Source organism: Rattus norvegicus, chromosome 2 (assembly GCF_036323735.1).
Source record: "Rattus norvegicus strain BN/NHsdMcwi chromosome 2, GRCr8, whole genome shotgun sequence".
Classification (NCBI taxonomy): domain Eukaryota; kingdom Metazoa; phylum Chordata; class Mammalia; order Rodentia; family Muridae; genus Rattus; species Rattus norvegicus.
In genome coordinates this window covers 145,390,489-145,413,138 of record NC_086020.1, presented here as the reverse complement: position 1 = coordinate 145,413,138, position 22,650 = coordinate 145,390,489, and the positions used below count along the sequence as shown (strand labels likewise).

At 46.2% G+C, this 22,650-nt stretch overlaps 1 protein-coding gene across 9 annotated transcripts in view; it reads right to left on the bottom strand.

Moving 5' to 3' along the window:
• Med12l (mediator complex subunit 12L) overlaps positions 1 to 9,821 on the bottom strand; it is a 323,000-nt gene extending 313,179 nt beyond the window's left edge. For all 9 annotated transcript variants that reach the window (XR_005500979.2, XM_039103686.1, XM_039103693.1 and 6 more), the window contains exons 1-2: positions 9,571 to 9,821; positions 8,558 to 8,778 (exon numbers count right to left, since the gene is read on the bottom strand). Coding sequence is in view for 8 of the 9 variants with exons in the window: in XM_039103686.1 (XP_038959614.1) it covers positions 8,558 to 8,656 (99 nt within the window). In the remaining variant the exon portion in view is untranslated. The remainder of the gene's footprint in view (positions 1 to 8,557; positions 8,779 to 9,570) is intronic.
• Positions 9,822 to 22,650: the final 12,829 nt, after the last annotated feature.

The window sequence follows — 22,650 nt, the reverse complement described above, 5'->3', positions numbered from 1 at the left end:
GGGCTTCCTCCTTCACGTGTATACTCATCAATCAGAGAGGGAAAACGGCCTTCCGCCGCAGTCCTGCAGTTGACTCCCACTACACCTCTAATCTAGAGTGAAGGTATGTATGCTTAGTCAGGGCTGAAAAATGATATGGAGAATGAAGACCTGGTGGGGTTTTTCTTTTGATTTTGTTGTTGTTGTTGTTGTTGTTGTTATTTAAGTGGGGGGGACAAGAAAGGAAACGCAGAGTGAACATGGTAGAAGTGTTTGCCTTCTAGAAAGCCTGGCAATCAGACTTCAATTTAAAACAAAAGGAAGGAGAGCCTCGTGGCCAGCACTTGCCAACGTGCGTGGTGTAAGTACTATACTCCTGCTATGAACGCCTTCAAGGGATGAACCTGACGTTAGCTCACAAAAACGCCTCAATTTTCATGGCAGCTGGTAAAAGCTGGCTGCGACACGACACCAAATTAGACCTCACATTCGATTTTAAAAGTGTACATGCTCCTTCACACTGAGCCACTCTGAATGTCACACAGTACCGATGGCAGAGATGGGAGCCCTGACCTCAAACCTGCTGTTCCTGTCAGACTCACAGGTCCACAGGCACCTCTGGGAAGGGAGTCACAGAAGTGCAGCCAGCTGTCTCCTAGGGACAATACAACGCATGTCGATAGAACGAACCAGGCCTAGAAGGTAACCGTAACCGGTACGGTTTCTTTTTCAACTCAAACCTCTCTACCTTGGGGCAGGGGAGGGCTGGGAGAGCAAAGGTCTCTCATAGGAAAAAAGGAGGGACAGTGAACATGAATTCTGTGGGTGGGCTATGGACAAGGCTAGGCAGGGTCCTGTCATGTGCGGTGTATAAAGGTTCCTCTTCCCAGGTGCGAGATGTCATCAAGGGCTTCGCCCTCAGGTGGTTAACTGACTAAAACCAGGAAGGGCTTCTCAGCACAAAGACTGGGAAAAGCTTGAAGCACAGGAAGGGGAAAGTCAGAGGAGCCCAGGTGCACGACATCAGGGATTCTGGGCTGTCAACCAACAGCGATCACACTGGAGAGATCCCAGCTACTAGGAAGGCTGAGTTAGGATGCTCCCGGGAGCCCAGGAGTTTGAGTACTAACTTCAAACCACTTAGAAGAAAAAGGATAAAAGAAAAGAAGACTAGTAAGAGCACCAGTGGAAGGGGAAGCCCTGGGTCCTGCTAAGACTGAACCCCCAGTGAACTAGACTGTTGGGGGGAGGGCGGCAATGGGGGGAGGGTTGGGAGGGGGACACCCATAAGGAAGGGGAGGGGGGAGGGGGATGTTTGCCCGGAAACCAAAGAATTATTATTAAGTATTAAATAAATTTAAAAAAAAAATAAAAAATAAAAAAAAGAAAAGAAAAGAGGAAAAACAGAACAATAATACTAAAGGCCCATTTTTACAAAGCCAATCAAGACTGACTAATAATATTTTGGGTTTCTTTCTTCCAAGGCAAAAATACTTGTAAGGCTAACATTACAGAGTGAGATGCAGATTAGCACCAAAAAGAAGAAATTAAAATTGCCAATCCAGTGCTACTGGCCCAGTGGTATGGTTTAAAAGTATTCCCCAAGATTCCGATTACCCTAATGCTAGAGAGCTCAGAGGTGGGTCCTTTGAGAAGTGAGTAGGTCGGTCACCATCTAGGCTCCATCTCCCACCTCTGCCACATGTCATGTGCCTCTGTCACATTTTCAGATGTCTGGAAATGGGTGGGTACCAAAAGTAGGGCATCCCACTCTTGATCTTGTGCATCTGTGAAATGCCTTTCATCATTCTATAAAGTACAAAGAAGCCCCCCACTCATCAAATGACAACCCCTCTATGGTGGATCTCCAACCCTTCAAGACTGTGAAAATATCTTTCTCTTCCTTAACTAAAAAAAGTTTAAGTACTTTAAATCTATAAAGTACCCAGGACTCTGTCATGGTTTTACAAAACGGACTCAAAGACACATTTTTAAGTAGGAACTGTGCTTTTGTTGTTGTTGATTTAGAGAGGGTTTTTTTTCCCCCTCATTAGTACGTTTCCTAAGGCATTAAGGAATGAGAATAATTGCTAAACGCCCTGTCACTGTGGACCAGCTTTAAGAATTGACCAGTGATAACAAAAAGTGTTTTTACTTCTCTCCATGCTGAACAGGGCAGCTTTCCTTCAGTGCACAGGGACTTGAAGCTTCAGCCACTTTCATCCCGTTCATACTGCCCACTCCACCACAGCATGGCCAACCTTCCCAGGGAAGCTCAAAACCGTTCTCTAAAGTCTGAGAACAAAGAGCAGGAGACCCCCATGAGTCTGGTTTTGGTTTGGTTTGTTTGTTTTTTTAGATTTATTTATTATACATAATAGTACACTGTAGCTGTCTTCAGACACACCACAAGAGGGCATCAGATCCCATTACGGATGGTTGTGAGCCACCATGTGTTTGCTGGGATTTGAACTCAGGACCTCTTGGAAGTGCAGTCGGTGCTCTTAACCACTGAGCCGTCTCTCCAGCCCCCAGGTTTCCTCTTTCTGCTCTGCTAGCACCTGCTGGCATATACACCTGAGAGAGGGACTGTTGGCATATGTCTCCAGACTCCATTCTCACCCACCCAAAGACCAGACCTCACTCAGTGGCTCTCCTCCTTCCTGAAGGACTGAATCCCATCTCAAGTATCAACCTGTGGGGAACCATCCAACAGGCTAAAGACATTGGCTGCCACCTTACCTGAGTCCCTAGAGTCCAACTGAAAACCCAGTGCCAGGTCAAACAAAAAACTCACAGCACTGCTAAGTTAAAACAGGGTTTTTGTGGCACTGAGCTAGCTCACCTCTCCTTTGCCTCAGGTTAGCCAAGAGAGCCCATGGGAGATCGCTTCTGATATTTCCAGACCCAGGCATGGAATTCTACTCAGCTATAATTGCTTTATGGCTGGCAGAAAACCAGCCTAGGCTAAGAACAGGGTGTTAGATCAGTTTCGAGAGGAGAGTAGCTAAATGCTCATTCTCAGAGCTTAGTTCCCAAAAGTACCCATTTTTCAATTAAGATGTGAGGCAAGACTGAGAGGAAAGGTGAGTATTGAGCAGTGGGTAGGAACAGGACAGCTCTTCAGATAAGCACACGAGCTAAAAACACTGGTTCTCAAATCCAGTGTGCTGAGGAATCACCTAGAAAGGTTACTTACGGCTTCCTGAGTTTCCTCCCATTCATTCTGACTAGGCAGGTCTGGGTGGAGGTTAAGTACTGTATCTCCCTAAACTGTCAACTAGTTGCATTTCTCCTCTCTGTCCAGATTCATTTAACGACGCTTTTTCAAAGCAGTACTGGTGAATGGGTAAGGGCCTTAGGCATACCGGGCAAGACCCCTGCCTCTGAGTAACTTTTCTTGAGTCAGCCAGAATAAGAACTGAAACCGAGTTTTCTACCCAGATTCTAATCTGAGTCACCTAGAAGAAGGTCCACGCCCTTCCCTGAATAGTGGGATTTTAAGGAAGTTTGAAGCAGCACCTCACCTCCCCCAGGCCAACAAATTGCTCCCAGGCAAGGAACATTCTAGAACCAAATGTCTCCCTAGCTAGCTTCTGTCTTCATCCTCCAGGCAACCGGCCAATTTGTCCGGTCTTCCCTGAGAATTCAATGTAATCTTCCCCATTCCTCCACCATTGCTCCTCCCCCTACTCCTCCCCCATGTCTTTTTGTTTATTTCCTTTTCAACTAGAACCCTGTCTAACCACCGGCACATGGCAGTCATGTGACCACCAGCAATAAACCCTGGCCCTCACGCAGCTCCCTAAAAACTGAATTTCAGACACTGATGAACTCTACAAAGGCATATTAATACGGGGTAAGAAACAGAAGATAGGCTGCAAGAAAGAGCCCCCATTTGGGACAATCTCTTAGCTAAGAACCAAGAACAATAAACTGCACTACAGCAAAGGACTGGAACCTAATAGAGTCAGGCCTGTTGGAAGCGAAGAGAGCCGCCGTGGCCCACTATACATATAGCCAGAAGGGAACACACACAGTTGGAAGCTGTGAGTAAAACCAGACTTCCAAGGCGGGTGTCATGGATGCTGTCCTCAGAAGAACAGAAGGAACCTGGATTCAAGACATCAGCTACTCGAAGAGGACCTATGTTGAGTGTAGTATGTGTGGCATGACCAAGTGCCGTGTCTCTATGCTCCTCCGCACATAGCAACTAGTTCAAATACAAACCACATCTCACAGGTGAGGACAGGGAATCAAAGAAGTAGTAAATGGTCGAGCTACAATTCAGAGGCAAGCCTGTGGGAGCAGCAATGGAGGTGAGCAAGGGCCACCATGGTGAGGCCCTGAATACTGTTCCAAGCATGGGAGAAAGCTAGTGGAGAGGGCCTGGGCTTTCCTGACAGGCTTTTGGACATGACTAAGAAAGGGTGGGACTTCTGAGGAAAGCCCACCACCTGAGCTGATAAGCCAAATTCCTGCTCAGCTTCAACCACAAGAAGATCCTGGAGTGAAAATCCCTGAGAGGACGGCCCAGCAGAGTAGAATGCCTTGGAGCTCTCAAAGTGGTATCACATTACCATCCGTCTAGTTAGAAATGCAAATTCTGAGGCCACGCCTCAAACCTGCTGAGGCTGAGATCCAATAACCTGGGTCCCTACCCAACTCCAGTTTTTTCTTTCTTAGCAAACCTCTAGCTACATACACCCCTAGATCAGCATTTGGTCTTAACCTTTCGGGTGAGTTGACTCTGCTCAGAAGCTGGAAGGAGAGGTGTACACAGCACCCCAACTCTGTAACGTTGAGCTGCCCCTCTCCAGAGCTGCCCTGCTCCACATATCACACAATCCTTCCCCAAGGCCCTGCCGTTGGCTCCTAAGCCGAGAAACCTCGCTACTGCCCCAAATCCATTCTTCTTACCAACTTGATTTCCCTGAATGTATTTACCATTCACTGTCTGGGCCACACAGTCCAGGTGAAACAACCCCTCCCTTCCTTCTGGGATCATTCCACCTTCTCGGTCCTGAGCCTTGGGGGCAGATAACAAGGCCACTCTGGGGCACTCACCTAGCTAAGCTTTCTCCACGCCTCTGATGCCACCTTTGCTTTTACTCACTTGTCTCTCTTTCAGTAATATACTACAAGAAGTATCTGTGCCCTTGGCATTCCGGGGACCTCACTCAGGGCCAGACATGTCAATGACAGCAAACACAGACCTCTTTGCTGTCCTCGAGAAACTGTCCCACTGGGAGGAAACGGTCAGATACAAACAACAGCAAACAGAACACAGGCCTGAGCCCAACACCACGACAGACGGCCCTGACAGAAATGTTTGACAGGAAATAGCTGCATGCTGAATCTATGACCGACTCTAATTTAAGTTCCTTACGTACACTGTATCCAACCGCCTTGCAGGAAAGTGCTAGTATCTTCAAACAGGGTGTGTAGACAGAACAGCCGAGATTCAGGCAAACAGAATGGCTCCAGACCCCACCTGCTAGAACACAACTCCATGATGAAATGTTGAGTTTGGAGGAGAAAAGGCTTGCAGGTGTCCAGGTAAACTGAGGCCGGCATACACACATACACATACACACACACACACACACACACACACACACACACACACACACACGAGTTCCAGGAAGGAGAAAAGTCAGTCTAAAGCCATAAAAGAAGGCAAGCAAGTTGGTGAGGACTCAGAAGTAGCATCAGATGAACTAGAAATCCAAACTATTCCAGAAGCAGATGAGGCAAGATGCACTAGTGGCTGTACACTCTTGGTAAGTGGATATGCTGTAGAGGAGGAAGACTGGAGAAAGACTCCTACTTTTTCTGAAGTTGGGAGGGCAGTCTGTGTGCAGGTGACAAAGGACTACAGCAGCACATTTAATAAAGGCTAAAGAGAGGCCAGGGTCCTTGGAGTTTGTGAATGAACTCGTTCAACTGATGAAGCAGGTTAATGGATCTTCACTCATTATGTCTCCAGAGTCCTCACGGAGGATTCCACACAGCAGCCTGGGGTTTGGAGTTCCAGAACACTCTTACCACTTCTTATCAATAAAAACGGCATAGAGAGCCATGGGGCAAGTTCGGTTCAGTTAGGAATAGGGGTTTTCTTAACCGAAGATGGGGAGGTTTTTCCATAAAGTTTTACCTTGTTTTTCCTGAGGAGCACAGTTAAACTAGTTGACAAGTGAGAAGTGATCCAAATTTGCCAACCACTAAGATGCTCAACCATAATTCAAACCCACCACTGTCAAGCTGGAAGCCCACACTTCCTCCATTAAATCAATACTTCAGCTAGGCCTATGACCTCAGGACTTTGGAGACTGGAGCAAGAAGATCTTGAGTTCAAGATCTGCTTGGGCAGATCAGTGTGACCTTTCTCAAACAAATTACCATGGCTCTCTGATGGATAATGGTATAGATTTGGTCTCCTTCAACTATGCGTAATTATCTATCTTGTGTTTGCATGTAATAGAGTGTGTGTGTGTGTGTGTGTGTGTGTGATATGAGATCTTATACAATCATATACATATTGCGGTAAACTGCAATAGTAAATTGCACTAGTGGCTGTACACTCTTGGTAAGTGGATATGCTTACCAAATCAAGACTGTCCAGAAAGCACACTACAGTTTCTCTCCAGCTAATAAAAGGATAAAATTACTGGTTGTACAAAGATAGGGTGGAAGTTTGAGGGAGTAGTATAATACATAAATAACTGAAGCCTAGGAATCTGCTCGCCAACGACCAAAAAAACAGCCAAGCACCTGTTCCATATTGTACCCAAATTTGACTACAGCCACATATAACTCTCCCCTCAAGAGAGATAGAATATCGGTCGCCTGGGGGAAAGTGAATCCTAAGAGTAGCAGCGCAAGTCACCCAGAACACAGTGCTGGTTTGGATGAGTACTGCACGGATAATCCTATGTATGCGTGTTCACCACACACTTCAGAGAAACCAAGTGCTTCTGGGCTTCAATCATCTCATTTGCTCAAACCAAAGTAGGAAAGGTACCCTCTACAGTCGCTTCTTCCAGTCTTAGGTTTCTAGAAAGTGACCCAAAATCCAAAATTATTCCTTCCGGGGTCCAAATCCTGAACTGACTGTCATGTGTAAAACTGAATGCTAAACAAGCACACATGCTAATCCAAGCAACCAACCGGAAGCTAAGGAGCTGCCTCATTACATCTCTCTCTATAAACTCGTAGTGAGACATTAATTATAAGATGAGCAAAGTCAACGCCCCATCCCTACCAAAACTTAGAATTCTACCAGTAACGCTTAAATCAACGTCCTTTATTTACACTTGGTCCTTAGAGTCTCTATCCTTTCTAAACCTTAGGAGCTGGGTGAGGAAATGCTGCCCACCTGTAGACTTTCCAGCCATCTTCAATCTTAACTACTCCCGCTGATCCTCAAATTCAATGTGATAAGGCCAAAAGGCATTGCTCATGATGACTTCTCAGACATTATTAACCAGTCTGGGCTGAGCCTCTACTAATGAGACTGATACATTTATCAAAACAGAAGCCCAAAGGAACTCTTACTTGCAAAGTTCTCTTGTGAAATCAGTGGACATGCAAACTTTTCCGGCTCACAGAAAGAGGAGCACACAGAGCCGTTTCACATTTAACTATAGAAAAGGGAAGATGGGTGGGCTGTAGTTGGCACCGTCTAAAAGGACAGCTGGGGAGCAGGTGACCGATAAAGGAAAAGATAGGCAAATCTCTGGGCAAATTGTATAGCCAAGGGCAATCACCATTCTGGCTGGAGACTTGTTACATAATTACTTGTTAACTCCTGCCACATACCTACATAGCTTACACTAACCACTGAAGCCACTGTAAGTGCAACAGCCAAGGTCTCCCCAATTAATTTCATTCAAAGAAATAAGTGATCCTGAAAGCTATTCCTTTCTAAGGTAACTTGCTTGATTCTACACATATAAAACAGCCTCCGGAAAAGCCGATTGCCTCTCTAGAAACAAATTTCAGAGTTTCTCTTCAATATTGTTTTCTTAATTTTTTTTTTCAAAAGGAGAGATACAGAGATACATTCACAGAGCCAAATATATGATCACCTCGCTAAAAACGACTTCCATTCCAAACTGGAGGATGTGAAAAGGGTCCCTCCCCCATCCGTGCCTATACCGTTGGCGCAAAACGCAAGACCACGGTGTCCGATGTACTGCATTCCAGCATTTGTCAAAAAGTTTACCAGGATTTATCGAAGCGACGGAGTGAAAAACAATAAAACAAACAGAAACGAAGGAAAGCGAGAAGGAAGATGCAAGCGAGGAAGAAGCGGTAAAGCGCCCAGCGGCGCAGTGCAAGGCCCGACAACCGCGAAGCGACCCAGCCCCCCGCAGAGCGACCGCCCAGTGGAGCGCGGGGGTTGGCAGGCTCCAGGTCTCAGTAGCCCAGGTCCCTGATACCCCAACCCGAGCCCCGCCTCCGATCCCCTCCGCAGCCCTTCCCCCGCAGCGCCGCGGACGGCCGCCGGGCCAGCTTGGCCCGGGGTCAGCGCTGCGGAGCGCCGCACAACCGCGGAGGCCGCCCGCGCCCTTACCTCCTTCTGCTTGGGGTCCTGCGGGTAGACGTCGGGCGGCCCGAGCCGCGGGCGCTTCAGCGGTCTCTGCTCATAGCTGAGAAGCCCGAAGGCGGCCATGATCTCTCATGTTAACCGGCGAAATGAATGAGAGTTGGAGCTGGAGCAGCCGCCTCTGAGCACCAGGGAGCAGCACTTTGCAGACAGACTCCCTCTTCCCTCCACTCTGGCTCGCCGTGGCGCTGCAGGCAGGAGAAAAAGCAGGTTGGAGACGGCCGCTGCCCGCGCGCAGACGCGCTCAGGGGGGCCGCCTTCGTGGGCACCCCGCTGCGCCGAGCCCCGGGACGCCTGCTCCGCGGGCGGCGGCGGGGCTGGAGGTCGGCCAGGGTCCGCCGCGGCGCCGGCCTCCCGCCACCCCCACCCGGTCCCTAGGGGGAGGAGCAGCTGATGGGAACGTGTGACTTTCTTCACCAATGAACCCAAACCCACCCAGGGGGACACAGGCTGGGGTGGGGGAGGGGCATAAAGGGGGAAAAAACTTTTCTTGGCGCCTAGGCGGGAGGCTCGGTGCCCGCCGAGAGCTAAGCGTCCTCGGGCCCGCGAGGCGCTGCGCAGCGGCCCGCGCCCACTTCCTGGCTCGCCGTGCCCCGCGCCCGCAGCTTTGCACCCGGTGGACCCGCCGCCCAGACACAGAACGGCGGGCGCGGAGGGAGAGAGGCCGCGAGAGGCGAGGATGCGGACGCCGAGCGAGGCCGGTTCCTCCGAGCTCAGCTAGTGCACGAGCTGCGCGGGTCCCCTCGGCGGCGCCCGGGCGCTTTGCTGGCTGCCGGCTGCAGCGGCCGCGGTGGCTGGAGGGGGCCGCGCTCGCTGTGGCGCGGGGCCGACTTAACCCTTTGCTGGCCCTCTCGGGGCTGAGGAGGGGGTGAGCAAAGGTGGCCGCGAGCACCGACGGACACATCCGGAGCGCGGGCGTCTCGGCTCCCCGGGCCACCCCTAGACGTCGCGCGCCCCGATCCCCACCCCCAACAGTTTACCTGTTGGTCCCTAGCTAGCGGCTAGGCAGGGGCGGGCGGCCGGGACGCCCTGGCGGCCGCAGCCTCCATCGCTCCGATAGGGTTGGGGAATTGGATTTGACGTTGCGAGGTGTCTGGCTCTCCAGACTGCGGACGCCGCGAAGTTTGCGGCTGCCTGGGGGCGTCGCTCGCCGCCGCCGGCGTTCTCGCCCCCACGGCCCGGGAGCGCGAGCTCCCGAGTTGGCGGACGGCGGCGCGACGGCCGCACTGAGCATGCCCAGCTTGGCGGCCGGACCGCGGAGGAGTTGGCTGCGAGCGCCTCGAGCGCTCCCATCTGCCTCTCCGGGTTTTCGCAGCCGCAGAGCGCGCAGTCCACCGGCCCTGAGCCCCAGCTGGCTGCAGGATTAACCCGGCTGTGGAACCAGCACCAGGAGGGACCCCGGGCCTCGAGCTGCGCCCTCCGCCTCGACCCCTCCTGCGGTCGCCATCCCGGCAGCCTAGGCGACACCTCACCTGCTCGCATCACAGGGATGGGAACCGCGGGGAGGGGGCGATCCTTTCGGGGAATCTGGTCAATCCACCTGCCGGCGCCCCTCGCTTTCTCCAGGTAGACACGCAGATGCCGGGCCACCAGCAGTGAGCATTGAGACCTAGCCTCGGAGGCGGGCCCAGTGTGTCCTAAGGGACCCTGCAGGAGGCGCGCCCAGGAGAAAGCGCCAGCACTTGGCCAAGAATGATGGCTGCCATTTATGGAGTCTTCCTTTGGTTGTATGATCTTGAGGGTCTGAATTTGCTTCTAACAACAAACCCTCCAAGGTTTGACTTCAACCTCTTTATAAATGAAGGAAATTGTGTGAGCTCAGAGAGCTTAGATGACTTGTTCAAAGCTGCAAAAGCTAGTCGGAATTTGAACCTACCACTGCTGGAGCTCAGGTTTCTGACCTCACTCTTCTGCTTTGATCGGGAAAGGCTGTGTGCTTGATCTGCCCTTGGCCTGATTGTGTCGCATTCCCCATAACTTGAGGAATGTTTTAGACTCCTAGTTCCCAGCTCTGGAGAAGATGCACACAGAACTACCTGCAGCCTTTCTATAGTACCTGGTACATGTTGATGATATACTATTTGCTGGCTCTAACCCAAGGGAAGGAAGAAGGAAGTGGATAAGACGATGGCATTGTAGAAGACTAGTTCTTCATTGCTCACCCTCTGAACTACGAGTATCTCCAACCTAGCCTAAAACCTAAATGGGGCTCTATGAGGCTAAATCCGTCACTCAGTGTGAGCTAGGCCTTCTACAGTATACTTGCCTTCACCAAGATGGTTGGTTTCCTTCCACTGCCCACCCTGCCATGAACATTTCTCATCTAATACGCTATATGTAATAACTTCACGGTGCAGTTTGCCTTGTGTTATAGCATACGTCAAATCCAAATCTTGCTTGGAAGAAAATACAGTTTTTATTCATATCTAACTTTATTAGAAAATGTATTGAGCTTACCAAAAAGTGAAGAAAGTATATAATAAATCCCGAGTATTTATCATCTGTAATGATGTTTCACCATCTTTATTCCTCATACTTTCCCCATTCTCAGTGGACTGTAGTTCTCACTGATACAGTAAGGACAATATTTTCATTATTGCACGAGGTACACAGCATAGCATTTGGCACATCTCAAAAAATTGTCGATTTGCGGGATGGATAATAGATGGTTGAATGGGTAAATGGACTTAGGAGGTCATCCCAAGTAATACTTTACAGGTACTATATGATGCTACTCAGTCTGAAGTCTATTGGTAAGATACATGCCTAGTTTTCCTCAGGGATAACTCACGGCAGAATAACCCCACGAAGCACTTTTGCACAGGTTTCCTTTGCCTGTATACCCTCTATGCAGACATTTCATAGCCAATTTTCTCTCCTTGTCAACCAGATATGCTGTGCAAGCCACAGGCCACCCTAAAAGTTCTCCAGGTTCATACACGTTACAAAGAACCAATAGAAAAGGTGCCTGGTGGGCTCCTTTGTTCTTTGTGTGAAGATGGAGATGAAGAATAAGTTTTTTCAGGTCAGTTCTCAACAGTGAGAGGGGGAGGAGGTTAATTACAGAGCAGATCCACCATGAGCCCTGTGACCATTCCTGCTCTGCAGCTCCTGGTTTGGGGCCCATGGAAGGAGCAAGCAGTAAAGCCAGAGTCAGACCTAATCCCTCCCAGACCTGTGCCTATTACCATGGTCAATGCACCAAATGCATTGATTCTCATTACATAGCACAAGTGAAAGAACATCAGAAGAAAGAGTATAAGAAACGCCTAACCATTGGCTGGGATGGGTTGTGCTGTCCTCAAGTGTAATATTCTCAGTGCGGTGCCTGTGGGTGAAGTAATTAAAGTTGCTGGGTTTTCTCGTGGGTTTGATGCTTGTCCAGGTGTAGACAGTACTTTGTTTTGTTACCAGCTTTTCTGCAGGCAATCTTGCTTACTTTGAGTTTCCCTTATATCCCAATTATATTAAATGCATACATCTGGATCAAAAAAGAAAATATGCTTTTCTATTAGTCAAAAGAAAGGAAAGTAAAGAAGGAAAGAAAGAAAAGAGACTGGAGGGGCTGGAGAGATGGCTCAATGATTAAGAGCATGCACTGTGCTTTCAGAGGACCAGCACATCTGTCTGGCAGCGCACGGCTGCCTGTAACTCTAGTCCCAGGGAGATGCAATACCTCTGGCCTCCTATGGAACCTGCACTCACATAGACACACATGCATACACATAAATAAAAATAATGAAAAAAGATATATATTTTAAATCAACACAGAAGGTCTAGAGCTGTAAAGCACTTACCTGGCATGCTCAAAGCCTTTGCTTTGGAGTTCAGTTGATTCACATAATGGGGAAACAAGACAAAGAAACAAAAACAAAAAAAAAAGTTGAGTATTGACTTTGGCAACACATATACTAAAATCAGAATGCCACAGAGAAGGTTGTGAAATTTTAACAAAGCTATTAATTTTGGAACGTTACATACAAATTAAGTTTTAATAATTTTGTTCTTACAGAATTGAGAGGATTATCATCATTATGACTCAAGTAACAATGACCAGTAGGATTCTATTGCTAGCTCAGTACATGATTTCAGTTTTCCTAGTTGCCATATTTAAAAAGATAAAATTAATTTTGTGAATATAGTAATTTGACCCAGTGTAGCTAAAATGTTATTTCAATGTATTGGCCATAATTTTTTTTTTCCGGAGCTGGGGACCGAACCCAGGGCCTTGTGCTTGCTAGGCAAGCACTCTACCACTGAGCTAAATCCCCAACACCAAGAATTATTTATTATATATAAGTGCACTGTCACTGTCTTCAGACACACCAGAAGAGGGCATCAGATCCCATTACAGGTGGTTGTGAGCCATTGTGTGGTTGCTGGGAATTGAACTCAGGACTTCCGGAAGAACAACCAGTGTTTTGTTTTGTTTTGTTTATTAACTTGAGTATTTCTTATTTACATTTCGAGTGTTATTCCCTTTCCCGGTTTCTGGACCAACATCCCCCTAGCCCCTCCCCCTCCCCTTCTTTCTGGGTGTTCCCCTCCCCATCCTCCCCCCATTGCCGCCCTCCCCCCAACAATCACGTTCACTGGGAGTTCAGTCTTAGCAGGACCCAGGGCTTCCCCTTACACTGGTGCTCTTACTAGGATATTCAATGCTACCTATGAGGTCAGAGTCCAGGGTCAGTCCATGTATAGTCTTTAGGTAGTGGCTTAGTCCCTGGAAGTTCTGGTTTCTTGGCATTACAACCAGTGTTCTTAACCACTGACCCACCTCTCCAGCCAGCCATAATCTTTAACAAAAAAAACAAAAAAAACAAAAAAACAAAAACAAACAAACAAACAAACAAAAAAACATGTATAGGGCTGGTGTAAAGGTCAAATAGTAGAGGTTTGGTGCCAAACCTGGTGTTCTAAGTTCACTTCCCAAGACCTACATGTCAGAAGGAGAGAACAAAGTCCTGCTAGATGTCCCCAGACCTATACCCACCCACCAAGGCATTCAAGGTTCAAGCGTGAGCACATTCATGAATACACACATACACACTAAAATAAATAATAATGAAATGAATGTAAACTTTAATGAGAGGTATATTTAGATTAAATGTGGTATGCATTTTATATTAACAACATACCTCATTTTCAGACCACCACACCCAAATGCATCTAAATCTGTAACATACAGGGTTTTGTTTTGTTTTTTCTGAAATGAGCTCTTTTTTGTAGTACAGGTTGATGGCAACCTTGAACTTCCAACCTTTCTGCCTTTACTTCCTAAGAGCTTGGATTACAGGTACGAGCCACTACTTAAGAAGTGCTGGGACCGAATGCAGAGATCCAAGCAAATGCTATGCTGAGCTGCTTCCCAAAGCTCATAGACAGGATCTTAAAAAGATACTGAAGAGATGAGACGCCAAAGTAAGAGAACTAAGAAAAAGAACAAGAAAGGACTGAGGAAGACACGAGGTGCCCAAAAAGCAGTTTGTTGCTACATAGATGAATGCTTCAGAGGGACAAGGAATAAGATACACCTGGGCTTGAACTAATGACAAAGACTAAAAAGTAAGCCTTATTCCCCAGACAAACAACATCACTACTGATCAAGCTCACACTCTGCTTTTCAGCACTAGAATCATAATTTATCAGATAACCCAGAGCTGCCCCTACTCTACAGATTAGACAAATGGTGACATCTCAGGAATCCAATAGGAAATCCAAAAAGTGGTTTACTGATACAGTGGGGTACACAGTTCTAGAGATTTATATCCCTCTTTTCTGATCACCTCCTTACTAGATGAAAGTGGGTAAGTTAAAATTAAAATGGAATTGGGTCTCTCCAGGGAGCAATCATTCAGACTGCCCCACTGTAGAACTGTGTTTCCTTGTGACAGGAAAGAGACACAGTCTATATAGTAGCCCAGGGGTCCCATCAGTGTATAGGCACTGACAGTTGATTATCACCTAACACTTTACTAGTCATTTCCTACCAGAGTTTCCCAGGGTTCACAGACACATTTTGGGTTTTGTTGTTTATTATGGGGCAGGGGTATTTTTGTTTTGTTTGAGGCAAGGTCTACCTATTAGGTCAGTAGGTCAGGCTGGCCTTGAAGTCATGATCCTCCTGTCTCAGCCTTGTGGTTGGTGGAACGCTGGAATTACGGGAGTGTGTGTGCCACCACATCCACCCCACCAAAAAAAAAATGTTTTTGCTTATTTGTTTTGACTTGAACTGCCATTTCTGGCCTCTTTTAGGAAATATACTGACACTAGGTCCACATTCACCAGAGAGAGTGTCTGTGAAATTCTTTCTTTTAGAGAGATATAAACAAAATCTACCTGTCTTCTTAAAGCCCCAAAACCACCCTGAGATAAGAGTCCACAAAGTTGGCTCTGTGGGATCAATGAGTTTATTGGGGTTATTTACATAATGATGAATAAGAGATTATGGACAGGAGTGTGGGTGGCTTTAAATCAGCCACACTAGAAGATCTTCACCCACTGTGGATGATGACTCCCTTCATGTTCCCATAGATGGAGTTCTGTCTAGTCCTTCCTAGCCTGTCCCTCCTTGAGGCCATGTGCAGTTATGGCAAATTGAATACAACTACTTATGGGGAGGGTCATCAATAGTCAACAAGCCCAGGTGTGGTGATGTTTTTCAAGTAGCCACAACTGAACTCATGAAGATGGTGGCAGTTTGGCTAGGGGTTAAATCCTGTACAACAGACACCAATCTGTCAGAGCTGAGGAGGACCTGCTACTTTAAACCCAATGACTTAGCTGCCTGCAGATGGCTCACATGCCTGGTCCCCAGTGCCTTTGAGAATGAGAGTCCAGCTGTATGGAGATCTCCCTGGAACCTAAACTGGCTTCCAGTTGTTTTGTTTAAGAGAATTTGAACTACAGCATAATTGATAAAGGTTACAAATTTTTATTGACTAGTCAACAATCTAATCTGTATCATCTGTTAGTTACAAATTATGACCTGCATGGTGGGTTATATATGATAAAAGTTATTTGCAAAATTATTCATCATGAATTCCTTGAACTTTCTCATTATTTTGCTTCCAGGTTCTAGAAAATCTGTTAATATTTTCTTATATATCCATAAAGCCATGCAAAACAAGAAAGCATGATAAAAGTGTATTGAAATAAAATTCGATCTTTACACTCAATGCTTTGATAGATTGAAATGATGTATAGTAAAAGTTTGCATAAGAAGCTTTCCCTAAGGGTTGGGGATTTAGCTCAGTGGTAGAGTGCTTGCCTAGCAAGCGCAAGGTCCTGGGTTCGGTCCCCAGCTCCGAAAAAAAAAAAAAAAAAAGAAAAAGAAAAAAAGAAGCTTTCCCTACCTACTAGACATATCAAACATAGTCTTGCTATCTACTATTTGCTACATTTAAAGATTAAATCCTAAGACATAAAAATAAATGCTGCCAATCTTTGGTCACGGGAATACTAGCACACAATAAATCACACAAATCCATTTTATAATAGTATTACTTTTAAATTTTCATAGTTGAGTATGTGTGTGTGGTGTGTGTGTGTGTGTGTGTGTGTGTGTGTTTCTGGAGGCCAGAGGAGGATGGCCCATGTCCTCCTTGGTCACTTGCTACCTTATTTCTTAAGACAGCACCTTAGACTGAGTCTAGACAATCCCAGCAATCCTCCTGTCTCTACCCCACACAGTGATTTCAAACTTGCAACAGTGATTTCAAACTTGCATGTAGCCATGCCGGACCTTTTATGAGTGCTACAGATCAGAATTCATATGTGCATGCTTGCAAAGCAGTTTACTCACAGAATCATCTTCTTACCCCTTATTAATATTTCCAAACACTGTCCTGTAGTCTCACCCCTATCCCTTTTCTCTGGGTTGTTAAAGCAAACAGTAAAATGGACCAGTTTAATTCTTATTCTCATTTCTTCCATTCAACTCCAGTGGTTCTCATCCCTCATCCGAAACGGTAAGCATGAAAACAGAAGAAAATAAAAGCACAATGATTAGAAACTCTTCAAACAAGGAAATGAGACTCTGCTAATCTCTAATTGACTATAAGGGGCTTGATCAACCGGGTAGTGCAGACCTCTCTGCTTCCCCATTACTTGAACTTGATCCTCAGCTCCTCTTCCCTCTTCTCTCAGGCCTGTTTAGCCAGGCATCTTTCACATTCTCTTCCTGTGTATCATCTATTCACAGCCTCTCAGGCCCTTTCACTGTGGCTCAAAGGTTCCCCCATTCTCCACTTTCTTCAGATACCCCATCTCCAACTTGATGTCTGTAATGCTCATGACTGCCCCTAGCTGGCCCTTGACTTCCTGGCCCACAATAACAGGTCTCTGAAGTGCCAGAGGTTAGGAAAACAGAGAAAGTACCTGTTGGCTCAGATGTGATAAATAGATTTATAAACTGAGTGTAAAAAGGCTACCAATAAAGATAGAAAATGTGTCAAATAAACAAGAATTCAAAGAATTTGGGGAACCATCTGCCGAGAAGTGACCATGATGAATGTAAATAAATATATGTGATAAAAATGTGACTACGTAGGCATTTAATTCTCCTAATTTAAGTCTTAGGCAGTTTGGGCTACTATAACAAAGCACCGTAGACCGGGTAGGTTAAATAACAAAAACATATTTCTCAGAGTTCTGGAGTCTGGGAACTCCAAAGAAAAGGTCCCAGTGTATTCTGCTCCTGGAAAAACCTGTCTTCTTGGTTTTGAGATGGACCCTAAGACGACAGGGAGTGATCTTATGGTTCCATTTCTTCTGTGGACATCAATCCTGTTCATGAGGACTCCACCTTCATGACTTAATTACTTCCTAAAGGTCTGGCCACCACTTGGGGGTTAAAGCATTGATATGAATTTTTCTGGAGGGGGGAATATATTCAGTTCTTTTTAGTGCCTGTGCATGTCAGAGCAAACAGGGCAGGCACATCCTGGCATCTCCCTGTAGAATCACGTCTTAGCCCTATCCACATGTAAGGCCTGTGCTTACTTCTTGTCTAAGTTTCCACCTTCACCCAGTCCTCAATAAAACCTCAGGCATAGCTTTAACGTATTTTCAAACTATTGTAATGCACCAACTTATCTCCCAGCCCTAGCTACTTCTCTAAAATATAATGCATGAGGCTATCAGATTAATTTTTCAAAAATCTTCATTTTATTCTACCTCTCCTAGTTAAAAGCCCTTTGCTGAATCTTTACTACTTTAAGAATAATGTTAAAGCTCCTCAGTATTACAAAACAAAACAGAAAAATAACAAACAAAACCAAAAAGCAAGGGTTTTTCATATTCCAGAAAGATCAGGGCTGTAGACTAGGCTAGAGGGTAAACTGAGACATTACCCAGAGATGCTTTTAGCTTCTCTTCTTTAAAGTTGAGAAGTGTTTCACTCAAGTACCACCCAGGCTCTGTAGAGACACATACTACATCTGGAACTGCTTAAATCACTCTTTCTGAGAGGTCATGTCAACTCCCCTGCCTCATTCTTAAATGAGATTGTGGGAGACCCAGAACGGGAGCCTTCAGAAGATCTAGTTCATTCTGGGATAACCCACTAGGAAGGAGCAAGAACAATAGGAAATGGGGAAGTACTTAATGGTTTTACACTGAAGTTTATGTTTAGACTCAGTTTGTAGCATAGACCACAATTGGAGATGAGTTGGTAAGCAGGGATGTAGGAAGGAATAGGCAGTAGATAACTGCACCCCAGTCAAAGATGGTGACTGCTAATGGCGTAGTGCAGATGGGTATAAGTGTGATTTGAAGATAAACTAGCATGATTTAGTGAGGGTCAGATACAGGGGATGAGTCTCAAGAGATTGTCTGGAATGACACCTGGTGTTCTAGAATAAGATTAAAGGGGGGGACTCAATCACAAGAAGAGAAAGTTGGAGAAGAGTTGTTGCTGCCCAGTAGAGGGAAGAAGAGTTGAATCTGGGACACATGGTGATTATAAAATAATGTGGTAGGCTGGCCCAGTCATTCCCAGTGATCACAAGTCTAGGCATTCATACCCTTATGTTGTCCCTCTTCCTTTTTGTGGGAGAGCCAACTACTTTGCTTCTAGAATAAAGCAAATGTGATGGAATAGCATCTCTGAGATTAGGTTATAAAGAGACTGACACTTCCATATCCTGTCCCTTCCTTTTCTTCCTCCTTCCTTGTCCCTGTCAGCGTCCTCTCTTAGGTGAGTAAGCTGCCATATTGAAAGTTCCCCTCCATCAAGAATCCCCACCAGAGACTGGTATCTCTGAGTTGGTATAGACCTGAGACCCAAGAGACACATGAGTAGAATTTGAAATGGATTGCTTTTTCATCTGAGCCTTGAGATGCTGGTGACCCCTCTGACACCTTGGCTATAACTCCCCAAACACTTAAGGGATTGAGTGGAGACTCTAGTTCTGCTATATCTAGATTCCCAACTCACAGAAAGTATGAAGTCTAGGCACACGTATCTATACATATGAGCATACATATCTATCTATACATAGAGCATATCATATGTATCTATACATATGAGACTTATGAGCATTTACAGAGAAAGCATGAAGTGAGGAAGGGGAGATTATTACAACATGTCACAAGACTCGCAAGGCAGAGAAGAAATCAGCAGAGACACCAGAGCAAAGATGGGAGAAAGACTCACACCAGCAGAAGACAGTGCTTCAAAGAGCCAAGAATACCTAAGGAAGAACAGTAGCAAAACACTGGCTTTCGTCTAAAAGCACTTCCGGATTCCAGCAAAAGCAGCCTGTAGGACTGAGGGGCCAGGATGATATGGAAAGAAAACATGTACTAAAGAAAAGGAAATCAAAAGCGCAGACAGCTGAGTGTGGAATTCTTCCCTGTAAACATTAGAAGGAAAATCCAGCAGTATGGTAGGTAGTTACGTGTGCCTCTTTGTTTGTAAAGATCTGAAGGGATAGGTATGTGGGAAATGGGGTTTCAAGTGAGAGCAAAGAGCTGATAGTCAAGAGGAAGAAACAGCGAAGTGAAAATCTAGGAGTCCTAGAAGTCAGGAAGAGGGTTGCTAGATGTGTGAATACATAACCTACAGGAGGCTAAAAGAACCCCCATACAAGAACTCTCTCTAGCACAATATGAGGAGACCATCTGCTCTGAGAAAGGTGGAAAGGTTGCACATTTGAGGAAAGAGGAAAGGCTTGAGGCAGTCACACGGGGAAAAGAGACAGAGGCCGTAAGATTTCTGTTCAGTATAAGCACCTGTTCAAAGTCAATGACTTTGAAGCTATGGGGAAATCAATCTGTCCTATTGGATTCAGGCCCAGGGAAACAGTTGGATTCATCTAGGTACAGAAAAAATGGAAGCAATAACAGGTCACTTAAATCTAGGAAAGTATGGGTGGCATATGGAAGGAAATGTAGAAATACTGTCCAGTGAGTCCGTGTTAGAAGTCATGAAGGAGAAAGGTGTGTGCTTGGGAGACAATGGGGAACAGATAGTGCCAATGACACCAAAGTAGCACCGGTGGAGAGCACCATCAAATAAGCAACTGGGGGCTGGAGAGATGGCTCAGCGGTTAAGAGCACCTGACTGCTCTTCCAGAGGTCCTGAGTTCAAATCCCAGCAACCACATGGTGGCTCACAACCATCTGTAAAGAGATCTGATGCCCTCTTCTGACATATCTGAAGACAGCTACAGTGTACTCATATGTAATAAATGAATAAATCTTAAAAAAAAAAATAAGCAACTGGAAGAAGGTAAGACCATAGCCAAACAGAAAGTGCTCAGATCTGTTGGTGTGTGATTGTTTTACAGATGAGAACAGTGTCTTTGGCATTGAGCTAGTGGCTGATCCCACTGAAAGGTGAAAAGAAAGGTAGCTCCTGGAGTCATAGAAAGGGCAAAGAGGGGGTTGGGGATTTAGCTCAGTGGTAGAGCGCTTGCCTAGCAAGCGCAAGGCCCTGGGTTCGGTCCCCAGCTCCGAAAAAAAGAAAAGAAAAAAAAAAAAAAAAGAAAGGGCAAAGAGCACGTTGTGTGTCCTCATGTCTACCAGCCACCAAACCAATGCCAACAGTTGTTTAAGTGTAGATTTCGTATGTTCTTGTGGGTGGGTGGGTGGAGTAGAAGTTGAATCAGAGTCTCACACTGTAGCTCAGGTTGGCCTGGAAATATGGATCCCATCCTGGCCTTCCCACCTCAGCTTTCCAAGCCTGGGACTACAGGTATGAGCCGCCATCATTAGCTCAGAGTTTGAATTATGGGAAGGAAAACTATGCCTACTTAATAAAGCCAGCGGTAGTTGACTTCTTTATTATATGCAGTGTAAAATGTTCCCCCAAATAAAGCACAGCCTATTCCATTAAGTGAAATACAAAAAGGGTGTGGGGAAGACTGCCAAATGATCATAGACAAAGAGTGCCTGTAGAGTGTCCTCCAGGAGAGAGGCTTTAGCCAGGTATGAGCCAGGTAGAAGGTGGGAACTAAACAAGTGTTAAAGAGTCGTTCAGATGAGGTAATTTTCTAGTTTTAGAGAGAGGTCTCAAGAGACCATAGTGATGGAAGATGAAAGAAGGATGAGAGACTGGTATAAAAAGATGTCCAAAACTTCATGAAAATTACACCACAGAGCTAGATCTGCTGGAATGTTGGCATGCAGCTTAAGTGTGCATGAATAAATGTCATGTGGAAATGAAGGTCACGTGATCATGAAGGCCAGGTGGGCATAGAGGTTAAGTGAGCATAGAGGTTAAGTGAGTTTGGGGGTCAGGTGGCCATGAAGAGCAGGGTTATGTTTGGTCTGTATGTTGTTTTGAGGGTAAGAACCCTGTCACCTTCTCTCAGAGACTATCAGGTTGCGCCCTGATAGGAAGGAGATGAGAAACGCCTTCCCTTTGGCCCCTGAAGAGAATCAACTTGTAGGTTCAAAGCTGCATAATGAAACCTGGCAGTTTCTCTAAATTCCCTCCTAGTCTCTCCAGGGGCAGAAAAAGAAGAGGCCTTGTGTGAGGTGGGATTGTGGGCCACGGTGCCTGCTAAAACAGGGTGAGGGAGGCATCTTGCCCTCTGTTCTGATAATTGGCCCATAAGGGATGTTACCTCCCAGAGGAAGATGATGTTCCCCTCCCTGAGCCCTAGTAGTCCCAAAGCAGAGTGACAGCCAGTGTGCCTGCTAGATCATCCATGTTACCATAGCAACAAGCTTGCCCCTGGAGCCATGGGTTGATGGCAAAATGATTAGGCCCCTTATAAAGGTTGCTGCTGCAGGTTTTACCAAGAAAACAGAACAGGTTGGTAGGCCTAAAGCCCTAGAGCCAAGAGGGTTTATGGCCGAACTTTATTTCAAGTGGTCCGATACCTGAAGTATGAGACGGAACCACGTTCAACTGTGGATAAGAACAGATGGTGCAGAATTTGGTCAGCAAGTCTAAGAGCCGTCCCTGGGATGCATTTTATGGCAGGAAGTTGAGGGTATGGTGGAGTAAGAGTAAGGGAAGGGCCAGAGTGTCTGTGGTTTCCTTTCTCTGGCTGGAGGAGTCACAGTGTAGTAGGTGAGGTGAATTAATAGCCAGGGACTCTAATTAACCATATTGATCCAATGCTAGCTTGCCTTCGTTCACTTTTATGTTTTTGAGTCAAGGAAATCTAAGTCTGAAGGTGTGTGTGTGTACCTGTGAGCATGTGTATGGAGGCCAACATCAGGTGTCTTTCCTCAAGTGCCCTCCACCTTATTTTTTCAGACAACATTTCCTTATTGTCTGGGGCTAGCCAACTAGGCTAGACTAGCTGGCCAGTGAGCCCCAGGGATCGTCCCATATCTGCCTCCCCAATGCTGAGTTGCAGGCCACAATCTCACTTGAATAGAATTCCATACATTTTTCTGTTGACCCATAAAAGGGCAGATATCTGAACACAGTGGACAGCTAGACATGCTTCCTAGCTTAGCTGCCCAACAACTCCCTAGCAACAGCGTTGGTTGCCATCCACTAGGTATGAGCCAGGCATCTAAGAGCACTGTTCCTACCCCAGTGTTCATTCTAATCTGTCTGTCTGTCTGTCTGTCTGTCTGTCTGTCTGTCTGTCTAT